This window comes from Pollachius pollachius, assembly GCF_949987615.1.
Source record: "Pollachius pollachius genome assembly, chromosome: 4".
NCBI classification, from domain to species: Eukaryota; Metazoa; Chordata; class Actinopteri; order Gadiformes; family Gadidae; genus Pollachius; species Pollachius pollachius.
In genome coordinates, this window is record NC_136937.1 from 12,324,005 (window position 1) to 12,341,688 (window position 17,684).

The 17,684-nt window shown below is 47.4% G+C and overlaps 1 protein-coding gene across 1 annotated transcript in view; it reads left to right on the plus strand.

The window, feature by feature from the left end:
- Positions 1-4,467: 4,467 nt before the first annotated feature.
- The window catches only part of ank1b (ankyrin 1, erythrocytic b), a gene marked incomplete at both ends in the record, with an annotated part of 75,304 nt that continues 62,087 nt past the window's right edge, over positions 4,468-17,684 (plus strand). Inside the window, one exon of the mRNA XM_079734593.1 lies at positions 4,468-4,593. Coding sequence (XP_079590719.1) covers positions 4,468-4,593 — 126 coding nt within the window. The remainder of the gene's footprint in view (positions 4,594-17,684) is intronic.

Genomic DNA, 17,684 nt, shown 5'->3' on the forward strand with positions numbered 1-17,684 from the left:
CGTGAGCGTTTTTCTGAACCCAAGTGCACAGACTGGCGAAGAGCGTGGAACAGTGTCAATCGTTTATTCGGACTCAGGATCGGCAGGCAGAATAGTCAGACAGGCGGGGATCAGGAACCGGCAGAATAGTCAGACAGGCGGGGGTCAGGAGCAGGCAGGATAGTCAGACAGGCGGGGATCAGGAACCTGCAGAATAGTCAGACAGGCGGGGATCAGGAGCAGGCAGGATAGTCAGACAGGCGGGGATCCGAGAGCAGGCAGGATAGGTGGTAGGTCAGGATTCGAATCGCGGGAAAGCACTGTGAAACACAAGAGACAATCTGGCAGGGAATGTTTGGGAGGAAAGGACTGATATAGGGGAAACACAGGTGAAGGTGGTTGGGTTAATTGGGAGTAATCAGGGTGGCAGGCAGGTGAATGAGAAAACCAGGGGCGGATCATGACAGTATCAATAAACAAAAGTATGTTAAACATACTGTAGCCAATTGAGACTGCAAATTATGACACTCAACTGGGTGGTAGGATAAGAGGTGAATTTGGTAATAATTGCAAAGTGCCACTTGATGGTGCTCTTACATAACGATCTGAATGGAAAATGGTTCTGTGCATACTTTGAATGTACATAAATACAAATATATTTGAAGGGAATATCTTTACAATCTTCTTTGCAAAAATCAGTTACATAGGCTTGTGAAAATAGTTATTCTAGACGGAAGAATTGTATCAGTCCTATTGGAGCGTTGTGTAGTTATTAGGAGAACCCTTTAGTTTGAGCTTAAATGTGCTATTGTAGTATTTAAAACATTCAACATTTTCTAAAAACATTCTACAATTATCAACAGATTGTAAAGAAATAACGTTTTTACGACATATCTAAGATGTCTATGAATTGTGGTGGAGAGTATCCCAGTGAGCAGTTAGCCCAGCTGGCGCCCGGCCGGTACCGGAATACCCCTTTGTACCTCAAGAGGGGAATGACGTTACTGCAGGGTCCAGTGACGTCCAGGCTGCCCTCAGTCCAATGTGAGCAGATTATTAAGTAGCGCTGCCAAGCAGGGGGCGTTTTCTAACCTCTTGTCATTCTTAGCAAAAATACACAAAAAAATGGAAAGGCTGGCACTAACTTGCAGTACCGGTTTTACACCGAATTCTGCGACCCTACGAAAAGTGTGACCCCAGGGGGCGGGTCTTTCCTTTCTTGATACAAACGTTAATTCTAAACAGCATTTTACAAGGTAGAATATAATAGGAAATGCTCAAAGGTAAATCAACTAATTAAGCCTTTTATGGGGAAAGAAGCAACGGTGATGGACCGTAGCCTACTAAACGTCCTATCCATTGTATGGGTCTGTTAAATGCTAATCAAATCTATTTATTAAGCACATTTAATAACAAGGTGAGGGGGTCGGGGGAGATCTTATGTTTTATTTATGTTTTTGTCATAATGCAAACGGTTTTTCCGACTTCATGCCTGTCTACTTCAAACTCGTGCTGCGTGCATGTTGCAAAAACTGTGCAACAGCGCTCCCTGGGGTCACACTTTTCGGTGGGTCGCAGAATTCGGTGTAACACTGGATCACTTCAAGGAGAATAACTAGACGACGGCTTAAAACCGAATCAATGTAAACGGTACGCTTTACGCTTCAGTGGGGCAGGGACAGTGTCTTGTTTCTTACAAAAAGGGTGGGTACCACAACTTCTTGGTCATATGCCGCCCCTTATTTTGACTTTGGCTTGAATTTATTCGGCAAATCTTACACCATTCCCCTTTGAATCGTGTTCATCATAAATAGACTGCATTTGTATGTCGAAAGATTGAAATAATGATTATCCTACTATAACAGGAAATAAATGCAGTATTCAGTAGATATTACTTGGTATTCATCCATCATCATCATTGTCTCCAGCATTGGAGCACACACATGGTGATATGGTCATGTATAATGTACCAGCCTAATCAAAAGAATGTGAAAAAATCGTCCACGGTGGGAGGAGGCCTAATAATAAATTTAATTTTCCTTCATAATAAGTTTTCACTAGTTGGTTGCGTCTTCAGAGCCATAGCACTGTTCTCCATGGGACTGCACTCATTAACCTCATATACACCTGATATTACAATGGGAAGCATAACGTTGTGCACATGAAGTCCTACTTAATAATTTTCTCCAATGTAAATACTAGGATTCGGTCATGTAATTTGCATGTCCTCTTCCATTCTTTGCTCATCCCATAATGTGCATGTCTGAATAGATGTAATGATTATGTTTAGATTGTATGATATACATGGGTCCTATATACAGCATCTGCCATGCACACTAATTGGTAATATGTATGGTATCTATGCATCCATGCCCTTCTGGTGCAATTTATTTTTGTATGGAACTTCACAAGGAATACTTAATGATAGAATAACGAGATCTAGTTATAACGCTCTGAGCGTGACGAATGTGTTCTTATTTTTGCTTCATCTCATAGCTCTGACTTGACCACATTTAGAAAATGCTTGTAAATAGTGTTAGTTTAAATAACAACACAGTCCAGATTGCTGGTTCGAGAAGCTGCAGAAACGCCATTGGAAATATATCCTGCAGGGGGGAGTAAACGCCATTAAATGCGAATAAAATAATCACCCAAAATAACTCAAGAATAGGGTTTTAATAATTTCACTGTTTTTGTATCGTGTTATGAGTTAACTAAACGACTAGTATTACTCCTACTATTCTTTAACCAATACAATATTTTTCTGAGTCGGTCATATTCAATACTGCATCAACTCACAATTAATATCCCAGTGAAAAAAAAAGATCTACACTTGGCCACCAAGGCTGTCTGGGTTCTGGCATGTGCTCTGTTATGTTGACATAACACATAGACCTAACCTAAAGATTGATGGTGGAAATATTGTGCTTGCATGTCCCCCCACTGTCTTCAAGGTTGTGTACCTTCCACTGCATTTGTATTTCTTCCAAGTCGTTGAGTTGTCTGGGGAGATCACAAACAAGCAATATAGGGGTCAAGAAGATGTTGATGGAGGGTTCTACCACTGTCTTTTTTAGTTAAGCCTGACTTGAACACCTGACTTAAGTGAGACAAATTTGTGTTTGGCATAAGGCAGTCTGATACAAGATGTCATGTCATTAATATTGCTGACATTACTATCTGACATTACTATTTTCTTATCCTGTTTCTAAATGGCTTCATGAACCATACTTGGTCTTCATCATGATATAAGGAGTGAGGGGAACGAATAAAAATAAGGAGTAGGCTGATCGTGTTGTGTTATTGAAACCTTCATGTTTTCATTCTGTTTGACAGGGAGGCAGTGAGGAAAAACAGGTAGTATTTTGTCAATATCCCCCCCCCCCCCCCCCTTCCCATCAGACACACCCCCACACCCCCTTTCGCTTTTTCGTAGTAGTAAACCTTCCCACCATAATAAATGACTGCTGAATCTACGAGAGCAATCACTCAGAGAACACAAGAACGGAGTCCAGCATTTTAGCGCCCAAAAAAGAGCAGCTTTATGCGTCTGGCCCCTCACACCCTCGGTCAGACCGTCTTTGTTTTGCACAGGGAGGCGTCGGCTCCGACAGACGATGGAACTGAAGGGATAGGCCTACAAATAAATAAACAATTCGTGGCAGATTCTGCAGCACCGCCGTTCCACCGCACCTAGCGACACCGTGGCGGTCGTGTTATCGAGGCGCAACACGGACACGACCCCGATGTACGAAGGAGCGGAGGAGAGAGGACATGCGTCCTGACATAGGGAAGCAGGACAGCGTGTTGGAGGGAGATGGAGATCAGAGGCTCTGCTGCAGCAAGGGGCTCCCACTGCGCTGAGCACCCGTCTGCGTGACTGGTCTGTGCCGGAAAAGAGAGAGAGAGAGAGAGAGAGAGAGAGAGAGAGAGGGGATGGACGGGGGAGGGGAGGCTCCTCGCTACAGTGAAACCTGACTGGATGACTAGCAGCAGCCGACCTCGGCATCACCAGCCGTATAGCCTCCTCGTGTTCTCCTGTTTTTTTCTGTGCTAAGCGGTGTTGGTGGTGGCGGCTGTTGCCAGGAGCATCTTCCCACAGATACGCATCCACGCGCGCATCCAGCAACACTGCTCAGCACTGACAGACAGACAGACAGACAGAAAGACAGACAGACAGACAGACAGACAGACAGACAGACAGACAGACAGACAGACAGACAGACAGACAGACACAGACACAGACAGGGTGGACGCACGCACACAGCGGTGGCCTCCAAGGTTGAGGTGGATAAGATACTGGGGACGAGGTTGGGTGGGAGGGGGGGGCGCGGGGGGACACAGAGGGGGAGGCGGTAAACCGGGGACGAGCGGAGCGGAGACGGCTGGTGGTCGTCTAGTGCGGGAGGAGTAGAGCTGGCGCCGCGGTGACCGCAGTAGCAGTGATAGTGGCAGCAGCAGCGGCAGAGCGGCAGCAGAAGCGGCACCATGGCGCAAGCCGCCAAGCAGCTCCGTAAGAACAAGGACATAGCCGAGGCGGCGGCGGCGGAGCTGCGAGAGAAGGAGGAGGAGAAGACCAAGAAGAGGAATAAATCCCGCGACCGCAGGCGCAAGGTATGGCTGAGGGGGGGGGGGGGGGGTTCGGGGAGGGAGACGGGGTTTCTTTCATCATAAGTGACAGGCTCCGTCTATATATGCATCCTTCTTCCCTTCTGAACACACACGCACACACACACACACACACACACACACACACACACCTACACACACACACACACACACACACACACACACCCATTACCCCCCCCTCCCATATCTCGCTCCGTTTTGACAGCCTTCCCTCATGGGTTTCAGGAGATGATCCAATTAGACTTGTGCATCATATCGGTGTGTGTTTGGTGTGTGCGCGTGTGTGTGTGTGTGTCAGTAAGATACGTGGCACAGGTTCTGTGTTCCCCCACAATCAGTCATTGGGTTGCAGGCAGAGAGGGAGGGGGGAGGGCGAGGGTATTGGAGGAAGACCGCTGATGACTACACAGGCGGTGGCGGTGTCAACGTGAGGGGTGAGGGTGGGGGGAGGGGGGGGGGGGGGGGCGGCGACTGGGACGAAGATGTCGTCTTCAGAAACTGGTTTAATTTTCCATTCATTTCCAATGAGGTGGTGTGTTGTTCCCACATCTGCAGTGTGCTTAGCATGCTCTCTGTCTTTGTCTCTCGCTCTCTCGTTCTTTCTCTTTCTTTCTTTTACACACACACACACACACGCGCACACACACATACACAGTCACACACACAGTCACACAAACACACACTCTCTCTCTTCCCCTCTTTCTCTCCCTCTCTGTTACACTCTCTCTCTATCCCCCCCCCCTTTCCCAGGCTTTTCAGTTGCATGATAGCTTCCCTTGGATGGTGGGTTCAATCATGAATTAATACACATGAAGGAGCAGGGTGGAGGTGTGGAGGGGTGGAGCTGTGGAGCTGTGGAGGGGTGGAGTTGTTAGCCGGGAGACACAAGACAGGAGGCATCCTGAGACAGCGTGTCATCCCCAAGACAGCGCTGTGAGACGCTTCAAGAGGTGCTCAGTATAGTCATCGGTGTGTGTGTGTGTGTGTGTGTGTGGGGGGGGGGGGGGGGGGGGGGGGGGGGGGGGGGGGGGGGGGGGGGGGGGGGGGGGGGGGTGTGTGTGTGCTGTCGCATTCAGCAGTCGTGCGCTCAAAAAACACACGCATGTGCAAATAACACATTGCGTTGTTATTATTACGCACGGCTATTTTAAATCGCCACGCCGCAAAACACGCTCACCCTCCCTCCCCCGAAAAGCAGCGGACGCCACGGTGGCTTTCCTAGTGACAGACGCCGCTCTGCTGAGCAGTGTGTTACTGTGGGAATGTGATCGAGTCCAGATTCAATCCGTATACCAGCGCCCTTTCACCCCCTCGCTATCGTCTGGTCGGTGGCATGACGGAATGACTTCGACTAGGAAGAGTACGTCGTTGGCGTGGGGCGTGCCAGCCGACGGCAAACCCCGCCGCCCTCGTGTTGTATTATAGATCTGTGCAGTACAGCAGCACCATGCATCATGCATACCTGATCAGGTGAGGGCGTTGGCGGAGTGTTTGAGTTACACTTTGCTAAGTGAGTCTGCTTGGAGCGGAGGCTGGTGCATGTTTGAGTGTGTGTGTGTGTGTGTGTGTGTGTGTGTGTGTGTGTGTGTGTGGGGGGGTTATATTGTGTTATGTAGAGAATTACATCCTACATTTATTTGAACGATGTTGTGACATCTCGGGACATCAAGTAACAGTTATACCAAATAATATGGTAACACTTGACAAGAGCGCTGTGTTTCATTGTCATTTTACACAAGTACTGTAGGATATGCAATGTAGCAGCATGTAACTGAACGTACTTGTGTGCACCAGCGTGTAATTACAGTGTGGTAAGTGTTAGGGGTTAAGGTAAGGATTAGGCAACAAAGTGAGCTCCACACTAGGGTTAGGTTAAGGCTCCTCTTCCATCACATTTAAACACATTATGCTGTCACAGGTTGTTGCATTGTAATTCGACTAAGACTGCCACTCAATGTAAAGTATTACCCGATTTTTCATTATCATACTTAAAACCATGCAACAGAATTAGCTCCACGTGTTTTGAATCTTCGGCTTCTTTCTTCATTGTCCCAAAAATAGAAACTATTACCGTTCAAAAATGGTTTATCTTAGCAGATAGCTTAGTCAAAGCAGAATGAGCTGTTCTTCGCCACCGTTCAACGATGGGCAATTAATTGCTGAAAATCATGGAGTCATTAAAGTTCCATCCAACTACTGGTAATAAGTGATACTTTAGTGATCCTCTGATACTTCATCGGTGAAGCCAGATGGGAGAGCTAATAGCATTGCTATCATGGCACATTTCCACCGGATGGTGCGGTTTGGTTCGGTTCGCCTCAGTCCGGTAGTGAGGGGGCGGTATAGCCCAGCCCAGTTCCGAGGTCGCGTTTCCGCCGCCGACAGTACCCTTGTGGTAGGCCAGATGTCGATCGCCGCGGCAGCTACGTAAACATTGTGACATCATAGTAGCGCGACACAGTGTAGCCTGCTCACTAAAAACAATAAATAAAATAAAAACAATAAAAACTGCTCCATCAAGCTCCCTCTGCACGTCTTCCTCCCCAAGAATGCAGAGGAACGTCTCCACCTCCTTGTTCGCCCAAGTTAGAGTTTTGCGCGACATGTCCATTGTACAAAATAATACCTCGCGGGGACTGTTTGTTTGTTTTTATCCCCATGTCGCCCGGAAGTGATTTTCCAGTGATTTTTGTCGACCAATCAACGGAGGGTGTGTGTAGCTCGAACTTGCCGGCACCCTTTCAGGCGTCTCAGTACCCCAACTCAGTACCCCTGCGAGACGAGTGTGAGACGAGTACGGCTCAGTACGGCTCAGTCCGGGTAACGCCCACTTTTGGCGGAAGAAACACGATCCGTGCCGCACCTTTGCGAACCAAACCGAACCGCATCCACCGGTGGAAACGCGCCATTAAACACAGCTAACACAATGGAGACCCTTTGGACAGAGCATCTACACATTGTGCTCTGCTCAACCCAATGAATGCATCGTGTTTAGTCGACTCACAGCAGACTCTGTTCCATTATTTTTTAATGTGCTTTAATAGTGGATGCTCCTCAGCCAATCGCGTCTTAGTATTCCCTCAGTGGCCATTATGCAAACATTAGTATAATGTAGACGTAATGAAACAGAGGGGGAGACGACCACAGAGGAGGATATGTGATGTAAGACTCGTCCCAAAAAACGCATTGACTTGCCAATGAAATAATTTTTTATGAGTGTGTGTGTGAAGTGTTGTGTTTCGAGCATGACGAGATCCACCTGACACCATGACATGAATCAATGGAGTTAATGGGAAAGTTAAAGTCTCATCAAAATGGTCTTGCTTCAGAGTTGAAGTGGTGCACAGGGGTTTCTCAGACGATGCTGTCTGCAAGATGGAGAGATTAACCGTATAACAACTGTCAGGGGCCAACTGCTAAATCACTGACCTACACACGCAATCATGGACGCACGCATATGCACACGCACACACACACACACGCATGCACACACATACACACACACACATATACACACGCAAGCACACTGACACACAAGCAAGTGTGCACACACACGCAAGCACGAATGTAGGCAAACACAGGCACACATACAGACACGCATGCACATACACACACGCACACACATACCCACATACAGTGATGTATGGGAGTGCATGATTTGAGGAGACAACGAGAGAGAGAGAGAGAGAGCGATAGAGCGAAAGCTGAGTGTAAGGAAATTGCGTGGGAGGAATAGATTGCAATTAAAGATGACCAGGCAGGAATAGAACTGGTGTGTGTGTGTGTGTGTGTGTGTGTGTGTGTGTGTGTGTGTGTGTGTGTGTGTGTGTGTGTGTGTGTGTGTGTGTGTGTGTGTGTGTGTGTGTGACTACCAATCCAATCACAAAACACCAAAGTACCGAAACGGGGTACTGAAATGGAATTTGTCATTGGCCCGGCGGGTACTGCTCACCTGGATACCAGTGCAATAGTTCCTGGTTTCTATACCCAACAAAATACTCCCAGGTTTGGGCTGCTAGATGAACACAGATGAATGGATAGTGAATAGGGCCACAATGATGTGAGGCTGGATTCCAGGGCACAGGAGAAACCTCATGCCCTATGATCGTTAAATAGTTCCCTCAACCGAGGGAATCTAATTTGGCTGCTGAGAATCGGTCATACTCAACTGTCTCCGTTTCGACCAAGGTCATCGACTATAGTGTCGGCACGGAATTGTGTTATTCTTCCTGGAAAGACACTCCCCTCTAATGGAGTTAAATAATTCAGAAAGATGAAGAAGACTGCAAAGAAATGTCACAGTGTGATAAGTGAGCGTCTCTGAACACTGTGTGTGTGCCTGTGTGTGTCTGTGTGCGTGTGTTGTGGAACTACTTATACTCTCTCAAGTCATTGTGACAAACACACAACCACCAGAGATGCAGACAGGGCTTATAGATGGCTGGATAAAACGGATCCATATTTGCATATACATTTACACATGTATGGATTTGTTTCAACCACAATGCAAAACAGCACTTCCTAGAGGCTTGCACTTTCTAAGATAGATGGAGGGACAAGCTAATGGACATGACCATTAGCGTGATGGTATGGAAACGATCTGTGTGTGTGTGTGTGTGTGTGTTTTGGGGGGGGGGGTCAGAGAATGTCCCGAGGAGTTACTGATGATGCATTGGTTGCAGTGGAAGACCTGGTTTCTTTGTGTTGACTGAATGAAGGTTGTCCACATTGAGGCTGCAAAGACTGGCCATTCATTGAGCATGTTTTGATCACTGGAACCTTTTGATTTATAATGGTTAGCCCTGAATGGAGTTAGCCTCCGCTACATCTGCACATGCTTTTTTCCCCTCTGAATAATCAAAACGTAAAAAAACAGCGACAATATAATGTGTATTATTATTAATAATATTATCGTATATTATTATTCTTCATCAGGCTCCCTTAACCAAACAGTGAGTGTATCGACTGAGCATATACTCCTGCGCGTAGCATTTGCCAGCTCTGTGTTAACATCTGGCAACCACCAGCTGCATCACCCATTAAGGTACCCCTTGTTGCAGAGACCAGCAGACTTCTGCTGAGAGTAAATGTGGTGCCCTAGATTCAATCTAAACGATGATATGAAAAGAATACGCTGCTCTGATGTGTGTGTGGGTGTGTGTGTGTGTGTGTGTGTGTGTGTGTGTGTGTGTGTGTGTGTGTGTGCTTTCGGGCACACGTGCAAGCAAGGAAAAATATGCTGTGGTTCTATGTGAGAGAGGGCCATCAAGACAAATGTCCTAGATTCCTGGGGACGTACGCGTCTGTTTGCTTGGCTTGTGTATGGGTGTGTATTGTTTGCTTATTGCAATTACTGCATGGATGTCTTTCTAAGGTAATGAAAGGCCGTTTTCTGATCCCTATGAGATCAGCAAATATAAATCCTTGCATGTTGTTGTTTTTAATACATTTAAAACTGTTCAATGTTTATTAATTGATCAGGTTGAAACATTCTGTGAATCACCAAAACCATTCTCGCACCGTTATATCTTCATGGTCACGAAGCGTATGGCAATGTTTAAGGTAGACCTCTCAGAACCCAGACTAATGTTCAGCAAGAGAGCACGAGCTCATAGCTGTAAATCCGTCGGGGAGGAAGAGAGGAGGAGAGGAGGAGGGTAGGAGGAGGAGAGGAAGAGGAGGAGAGGAGGAGGATAGGAGGAGAGGAAGAGGAGGGGATGGAGGAGAGGAAGAGGAGAGGAAGTGGAGGGGCTGGAGGAAAGGAGGAGGGGAAAAGAGAGGGCTAGGAGGAGGAGAGGAGGAGGAGGATACAGAGGGGAGGAGGAGGACGGGAGGAGGAGAAGGAGGAGGAGATGGACAATGGGCCAAGGTCGAGCTGAGAGCTGTAAGCTCCACTCCCAGTCCGGTACTGATCAGCCACAGGCTATATTTACCTGCCTGCATTGGGTTACACGCACTGTATATACCAACCATCTGCCCACACCGTATAAACACACACACACACACACACACACACACACACACACACACCACTCCAGCACGCTACCTGAGCACAGCCTGCACCCATGATGTAGGTGATGCTGCACACGCCCAACACTGCTTCTGGAACAGAAGCTTCAGATTTCCGTCTCTCTTTCTCTTCCCCTCTCTCGTTTTTTCTTCTCGATTTCTCTCCCGCTCTCTCTCTCTCTCTGTCTTTCTCTCTTCCTCTTGATTTCTCCCTCTCTGTCTCTCTTTCTCTCTCTCTTTCTCTCTCTCTCTCGCTCTCTCTCTCTGTCTCTCTGTCTCTCTCTCTCTCTCTCTCTCTCTCTCTCCCCCTCCCCTCTCTCTCTCTCTGTCTCTCTGTCTCTCTCTCTCTCTCTCTTTCTCTCTCTCTCTCTTTCTCTCTCTCTCTCTCTCTCTCTCTCTCCCCCCCTCCCCTCTCTCTCTCTCTGTCTCTCTGTCTCTCTGTCTCTCTGTCTCTCTCTCTCTCTCTCTCTCTCTCTCTCTCTCTCTCTCTCTCTCTCTCTCTCTCTCTCTACCCTATAGGTCTCCCTCCCTCTTTGTTCATGGTGAGGTGCCTCTACGCCCTTGCGCTATGGTTTATGTCTCGCGCTCACAGGATGTGTGTGTGCGAGCGTTAATGTCTTTTTCTCCATCAGCGTCTCAGTCTTTCATGGCAGCGTGAAAGATGGCGTGTGGCGCACTGTCGTGACATGAACCCCCCGTACCGTTCCCCCAGTATGAAATATGACATAAAGGTCAAGCGGTGGGCCGGGGGTTAACCCACAGATTGGATCAATTTGAATCCCTCCATCAACAGCGGAGTGTCGTGTTGTGCTTAGCCGCGACGGATCGCTCCTCTCTGGGACCGATGAGCAACAGACAGTCTGGATCATTTACAAATCAAAGGGGCAGAAATCCAATGGAAACAAAACTAAATAATGAGACGGAATTTATGCCACATAAATATACTCATTGAGGTGCTTGATCTATAGTGTATAATAACAGTATCCAGGCCACAGGGTATTTTTGAGTGACTGTTTCATTCAACGATCATAAAAAACTCACGAATCAAGATGACAATATTGCAAAATCAAACAAATATCCAAATTATTATTTAAAATAATCGGGATTATACGCTTGGATGAAACCATCCTTGGCTAGCTAAAGCTGTTCCTCCATCTCACGGCTATGGCGCTAAGTCGGTCGTAGTTTTCTCTTGGGAGGGTGTGTAAACCGAGAAGTGGTTGTCTCCACCTGAAGAGCTGGAGCACATAAGCTCTACCCTCAGCAGCAGAGGAGTGTCATGGGTCATCACTGAAGCTCGGCTCCTTCACCCACATCCCAAGCACCGCTAAAGGTTGCCCAGCGAAATAGGCTGTGTACCGAAACTAAGGTGACTGTTCTGGACAGGATATAGGGATGCTATGGATATTAGTGAACGTATATAAGTAAAACATAGGTTGGAGAGTGCTGCACTACGTGTATGTAGGCCTGTGTGTTCAATACTAGTCCCCAGGCTGATTCTAAAAGCCCTAGCTTTCCTACCAGACATCATGTTGATGTGTTGCTCTGATGACGACTCCATTAGGAAGCTATCCCTTTGTGACATCACAAGTGGGAGTGTCCACTCAGACGTGTGACAGACAGATCAACTTCGGCTTACCCGTTGATACAGGCAACCAATCAACTCGATAGATGGACTACAGATGGACTGTAGATGGACTACAATGCCTCACTGTTCCCTACCTGTATGCCTCCCTCTGCTACTGATCAATACAACTGATAAACAAAACTGATGGGATGAAGATGTAATATGCTTGCGGCATGTTGACAGCGATAACTCACAGACAGATAGAGCGACACACTCCCAACTTCAGTATCACTGCCAAAGCTAATTATATTACTGGGCTAAAGAAGAGGGTCTATGCTAGCATGGTCTGCCAGTAGAGACCAGATGGAGAGAACAAATACCCCATACTGGAAGTCACGTTGATGCCTTATTATTTTTTTATTATTAGTTTTCCAAATCATGATCAATCTATAAGTAATTAGCTCTAGCTGGACAAGCCTGCAAAATATTGTCACCTTTGACAAAGAAACCAAGTTCACCTTCAGCCAATCAGCGATCAGCAAAGAGACATCCTCCCTAATCTCAGCCAATCCTCCGGCCTCTCCCCACTGTTGAGATCCTATATCGGGTTGTCTTTATCTTGCCAGCCAATCAGAGCGAGCAGAGTCCGCTGCTGTAACATCCTCCCAAGATCGATTGGGTTTTTCTAACGTCATCGACAGGGGGGTCGGGTAAACGGGTGGTGTGAGGAATCGCTGTTACCGCGGAGATTACACTGTGACATGGAGCGTGAGCGGGGGATGAGGTATGGTGGCGTGATGATGAGGGGGCCTGGGACAGACATGAAGTACGGGAGGGTTGGGGACGCCAGGGGTCAAGACCGCTGACTCACATGCTGCGGCGAGAACCGGACAGAACGCACGTCGTCCTGAAACGGATGGTTCTGGAGTCGATTGTTATAGTTCAGGGGGACTGTGAGTAGTTCAGCGGGAAGGTCACTCCGCGCAGAGAGAAGACTGGCTTTGTACACGTGTTGGGGGGAAAATAGGTGGTCTGTGATATCCATACCGTTTCTGTGGAGAAATCGCAAAGTTCAATGCAATTGTTTGTTCCAATTCGAACAAATTACGTCAATCCTGGACCAAGGACTTAAAACGTCAAAGCTCCAGATCTTTTTGTTGCAGAAATTGAGTTAATGTTGCACACGTTGTTCACAACAACAGTGAACTAGTCCCATTGAGACGGTTCCCCTTTTAGGCAGACAGAAATAGAAAAACACATCCTTTTCTTCCCTTGGAAACGCCTTGACCACTAGCATAGATAGATACAACTCTATTTATCCTCCGTAGGCGAAATTTGTTAATAATACCATACTAAAAATGGTGCATTATTAAGTAGGATTATATAAGCTCCGAGGCCAATACAATCTTATCAATGATGCTTAATGATAGCAGTAATTATAATAGCTCCTAAGCCGCTACAATATTAACAAAGATACTTAATGATAAGAGTATTATATTAGTCAAACGAAAAAAGAGGTAAGACCCCAAAAACATGAGAAAAGAAACTATAGCCTACTCCCTGTTGAACGCTGGAAACTATTAGCGAGATATCGCGGTCAACAAGCTTCCACCACATTCAAACATTCATACTGGGAACGGTAAAGCTTGGTAATCAATCCACAGACGTTCTTCACCAGATAACAGTCCAAAGACCGCAATTAACCTCCCAGGGCCCTCTGATCCAACAGAATGTCTCCACGGTGTGTCCCTGTCACCAGATGAAGAGCTGTTGGCTCGGCACTAGGGGGGGGTGGGGGAGAGAGCGGAGAACGGGAAGAAGGGAAACGCGCACACAGAGCTCGATGTTTGATCGTTACGTAATGGAGACGGAGCTTCTTTTGGGTTCCCTATGGATCATGTGACCTGCCGACGCCTGCTAAATACGCTCAAGAACAACAGCCCTTGGGCACCCCATCCCTACCCATGCACCCACCCCCACTCCTAACCGTCTCATGTATGTACCCCCAGGGGTACCATGTTTGATCTGTCATCTTATGGAGCTCCTTTTGGGATCGTTATAGTGGTGGCGTCGTGTTCATCTCCCAGTTCCGATGTTCCTCGGATTCATTTGAGTCGTGTTCGTATATTATGAATATATTTACATTGTAAGGTAATATGTGCATGATGTGTGTGTATGTGAATGAGTGATTATGCACCTGTGTGTTTATGTGTTTGTCAAAATGAGTTCAAAATCACCTCTACACACAACACACTCATGCATATACCTATGAGACGCATGCCACCTACACACATGCACATACCACACACATACACATAACACACTCATGCACATACCACACACATGCACATGCGCATACCACACACACATGCACATACCACACATATGCACATACCACATGCACATCCCACATACATGCACATCCCACATACATGCACATACGACACACCTGCATATGCCACATACATGCACATACACACATGCACATACACACATGCACATATCACATCCTTGCACATCCCACACTCATGAACGTATCACAAAACACAGAACCTTTTTGTTCAAATGGCAATCCTGCCTCCCTTACTCCTCCGTCTCTACCTGCTGGATAAACAAACACCTAATCAATACACTCATGACCCTGGTGAACTGGCTTGGTGTGTGTGTGTGTGCGTGTGTGCGTGTGTGTGTGTGTGTGTGAACTCGGCTACTGCGGAGCAGATGACGATAAGTGGCGTGACGAGGGAGACGGCACAAGCGGAGATCTAAATTAGCAGCTAACCTAAAATTAGCGCCCGTCGCCTCGCGCGTCTCCAGCAGCGGCAGCGGCGGCAGCGGCCATCGCATCCTCCTCTCCCTTCTTCTCTCCTCCTGTCTCCTCCTCTCCCTTCTCCTCTCCTCCTGTCTCCTCCTCTCCCTTCTCCTCCCCTCCCCCTCCCCCCTCTCCCATCCCCTCCCCTCCCATTATCTCTTCTCCTATCTAGTTCCTTCCTATCTCCTCCGCTCCCTTCTCATCCTCTCCTATCTCCTCCTCTCCCATCTCCTCCTCTCTCATCTCCTCCTCTCTCATCTCCTCTCTTCCCTTCTCCTTCCCCCCTATCTCCTCCTCTTCCGTCTCCTCCCCTCCTGTCTCCTCCCCTCCTGTCTCCTCCCCTCCTGCCTCCTCCTCTCCCATCTCCTCCTCTCCCATCTCCTCTGGTTGCTTCTCCTTCCCTCTCATCTCCTTCCCTCCTATTTCCCCCCCCCCTCTTATCTCCTCCTCCCTCATCTCCTGCTCTCTCATCTCCTCCTCTCCCCTCTCCTCCCCTATCTCCTCCCCCCCTCCCTCCTCCACCTCCTCCTTGTCACTGTCTGCTGGGGGAGGGGGGTTGTGGATGGAAGGGCGGTGTGTGAAGTGTGTCACTGCAGAACGTAAACACAAGGGTAACAGATGGCGACCACCCCTAGACGTAGGCTGCGTACATTCTGTGCCCCCCCCCTTTGGTTGACCAAAAAAAAACTTTCACCGTGCAGCTCCCCGCCGCGCCCCCGACGTCCACGTAGCGCCGGAGCGGTGACTTGGAAAATGCTCTCATGAATACTTGATGGGATGAGGGCCCTTGGATCAGTTCCAGGTCCTGCTATGCGTCCATCTCTCGGCCTCTCCTCTCTCTCTCTCTCTCTCTCTCTCTCTCTCTCTCTCTCTCTCTCTCTCTCTCTCGTTTCCTCTTTGCTCTTGGTGACCAATGGCATTTACTGGTGAGGTGTGTGTGTGGGTGTGTTAAATTGTAGGGTGTGTGTGTTTGTGTGTGTGTGTGTGTGTGTGTGTGTGTGTGTGTGTGTGTGTGTGCGTGTTAAATGGTAGGGAATGTGTTATTGTGTGTTAAAAGGTAACGCACATGTGTGCGTGTGAGTGTGTGTTTCTGGCTCATTAACTGACAAGGATACCCTCCTCCTTCTCCCCCCACCTCTTCCTCTCTCCTCCTCGCTCATCCACCCATCTTTAATCCTCCTTTCCCCTGACCACAATTGATGTAATGGGCCAAGAGTGTGTGTGTGTATGTGTGTGTGTGCGTATATGCGTGTGTGTGTGTGTACGTGTACGTGTATGTGTATGTGTGTGTGTGTGTGTGTAGGGGAGTGTCCGTGTGTGTGTGTGTGTGTATGTGCGTCTGTGTGTGTGTGGGCGTGTGTGTGGTTGTGCGCATGCCTTTGTGTGTGTGCGTGTGTGTGTGTGTCAGTATGTGTGTGTGTGGCGGTGTGTAATTGTACTTGTGTGTTTGTAAATCCGTCTAACTACAGGGAAATGAGTTCTTCATCCACCACAGCTAATTGAAGACAGTAGCGGCTGCACTGCACAGTAAATCGATGCTGCAGGCCATGGTCATTGAGATCGGGACAAGGGGTTCAGGTTATTATAGTGCATTCATTTATGCCAAATGTATTACATGGCTTTGTTGAATACTTGATTCTGATTGGTCTATTACGGCATTCTACGGTCTGTTATTTCTGTATAGCAGACCGCTGCTACGAGTAACAGGCCCTTGCTATGGAAGCAGTTACAACTGCAGAATTGAACAGACTATTTTTGTCTAAAATAAGATCATTTTTTGATCAATAAATCAATTAGTAAGTCATGTAATAAGTGGGATAATGTACACCAAGCCAGTAATTATCATATTATAATCAGTCTTTTTCAGGATTTTTACTTTGGGATAATGACTATTATTATCCCTTACATAGTGCTCTATGCTGCTAAAGTAAGAACTTTGCTTTCATGCAGAGTGAAATTCAATACCATTTTCGGTCAATTGTCAAAGAAAGCTAACTTTGACTAAGATGAAAATAACCATAACCCTTCATAACCCTCAAAGTTGCATCCATCCATATTTATACTTTGCACTGCTTGAGTTCACGCGTCTAATGAGCGACGATTCTCCGAACCCCACAGCCGCCCTAGCTCCGGGGTTCAGGGGAGTGTGGATGAGGCTGACGCAGCGCTTTGAGACAGTGACACGTATGTTCTGCTTGTTTGGCAGTTCCGGCTCCTTAGGGGAGGGCAAGGTTAGACCAAGAACACGGAGAACATGAAGAACACAAGCACGCACGCACACACGCACGCATAGATATGAATTTGCCTACATAGAGACACACAAACACACCCATACACATGCACACACAAACACACACATATGCATCTGCCTACACACAAACACAGACGCACAAACAAACACACGCGCACACATGCACACACACAAACAAACTGATGAATGGACACAGACACATATCCTCAAGTCATCACATAGCGGATATTGCTGTCGATGCGATGACCTAGCCTGGATAATTCTAGACTATTCTGAAGCAGCCTGTCAGGATGACATGTTTGCTGTGTCATTGATTTTAAGAGTGGACTTTTAAAGCAGCCCACTATGAGTCATATCCCAAAAAACACAATGAGTGCCTGTGTTTCAAGTGAATCTCCAATGATACCAACGTTGTATGTGATTCACAGCACATAGCG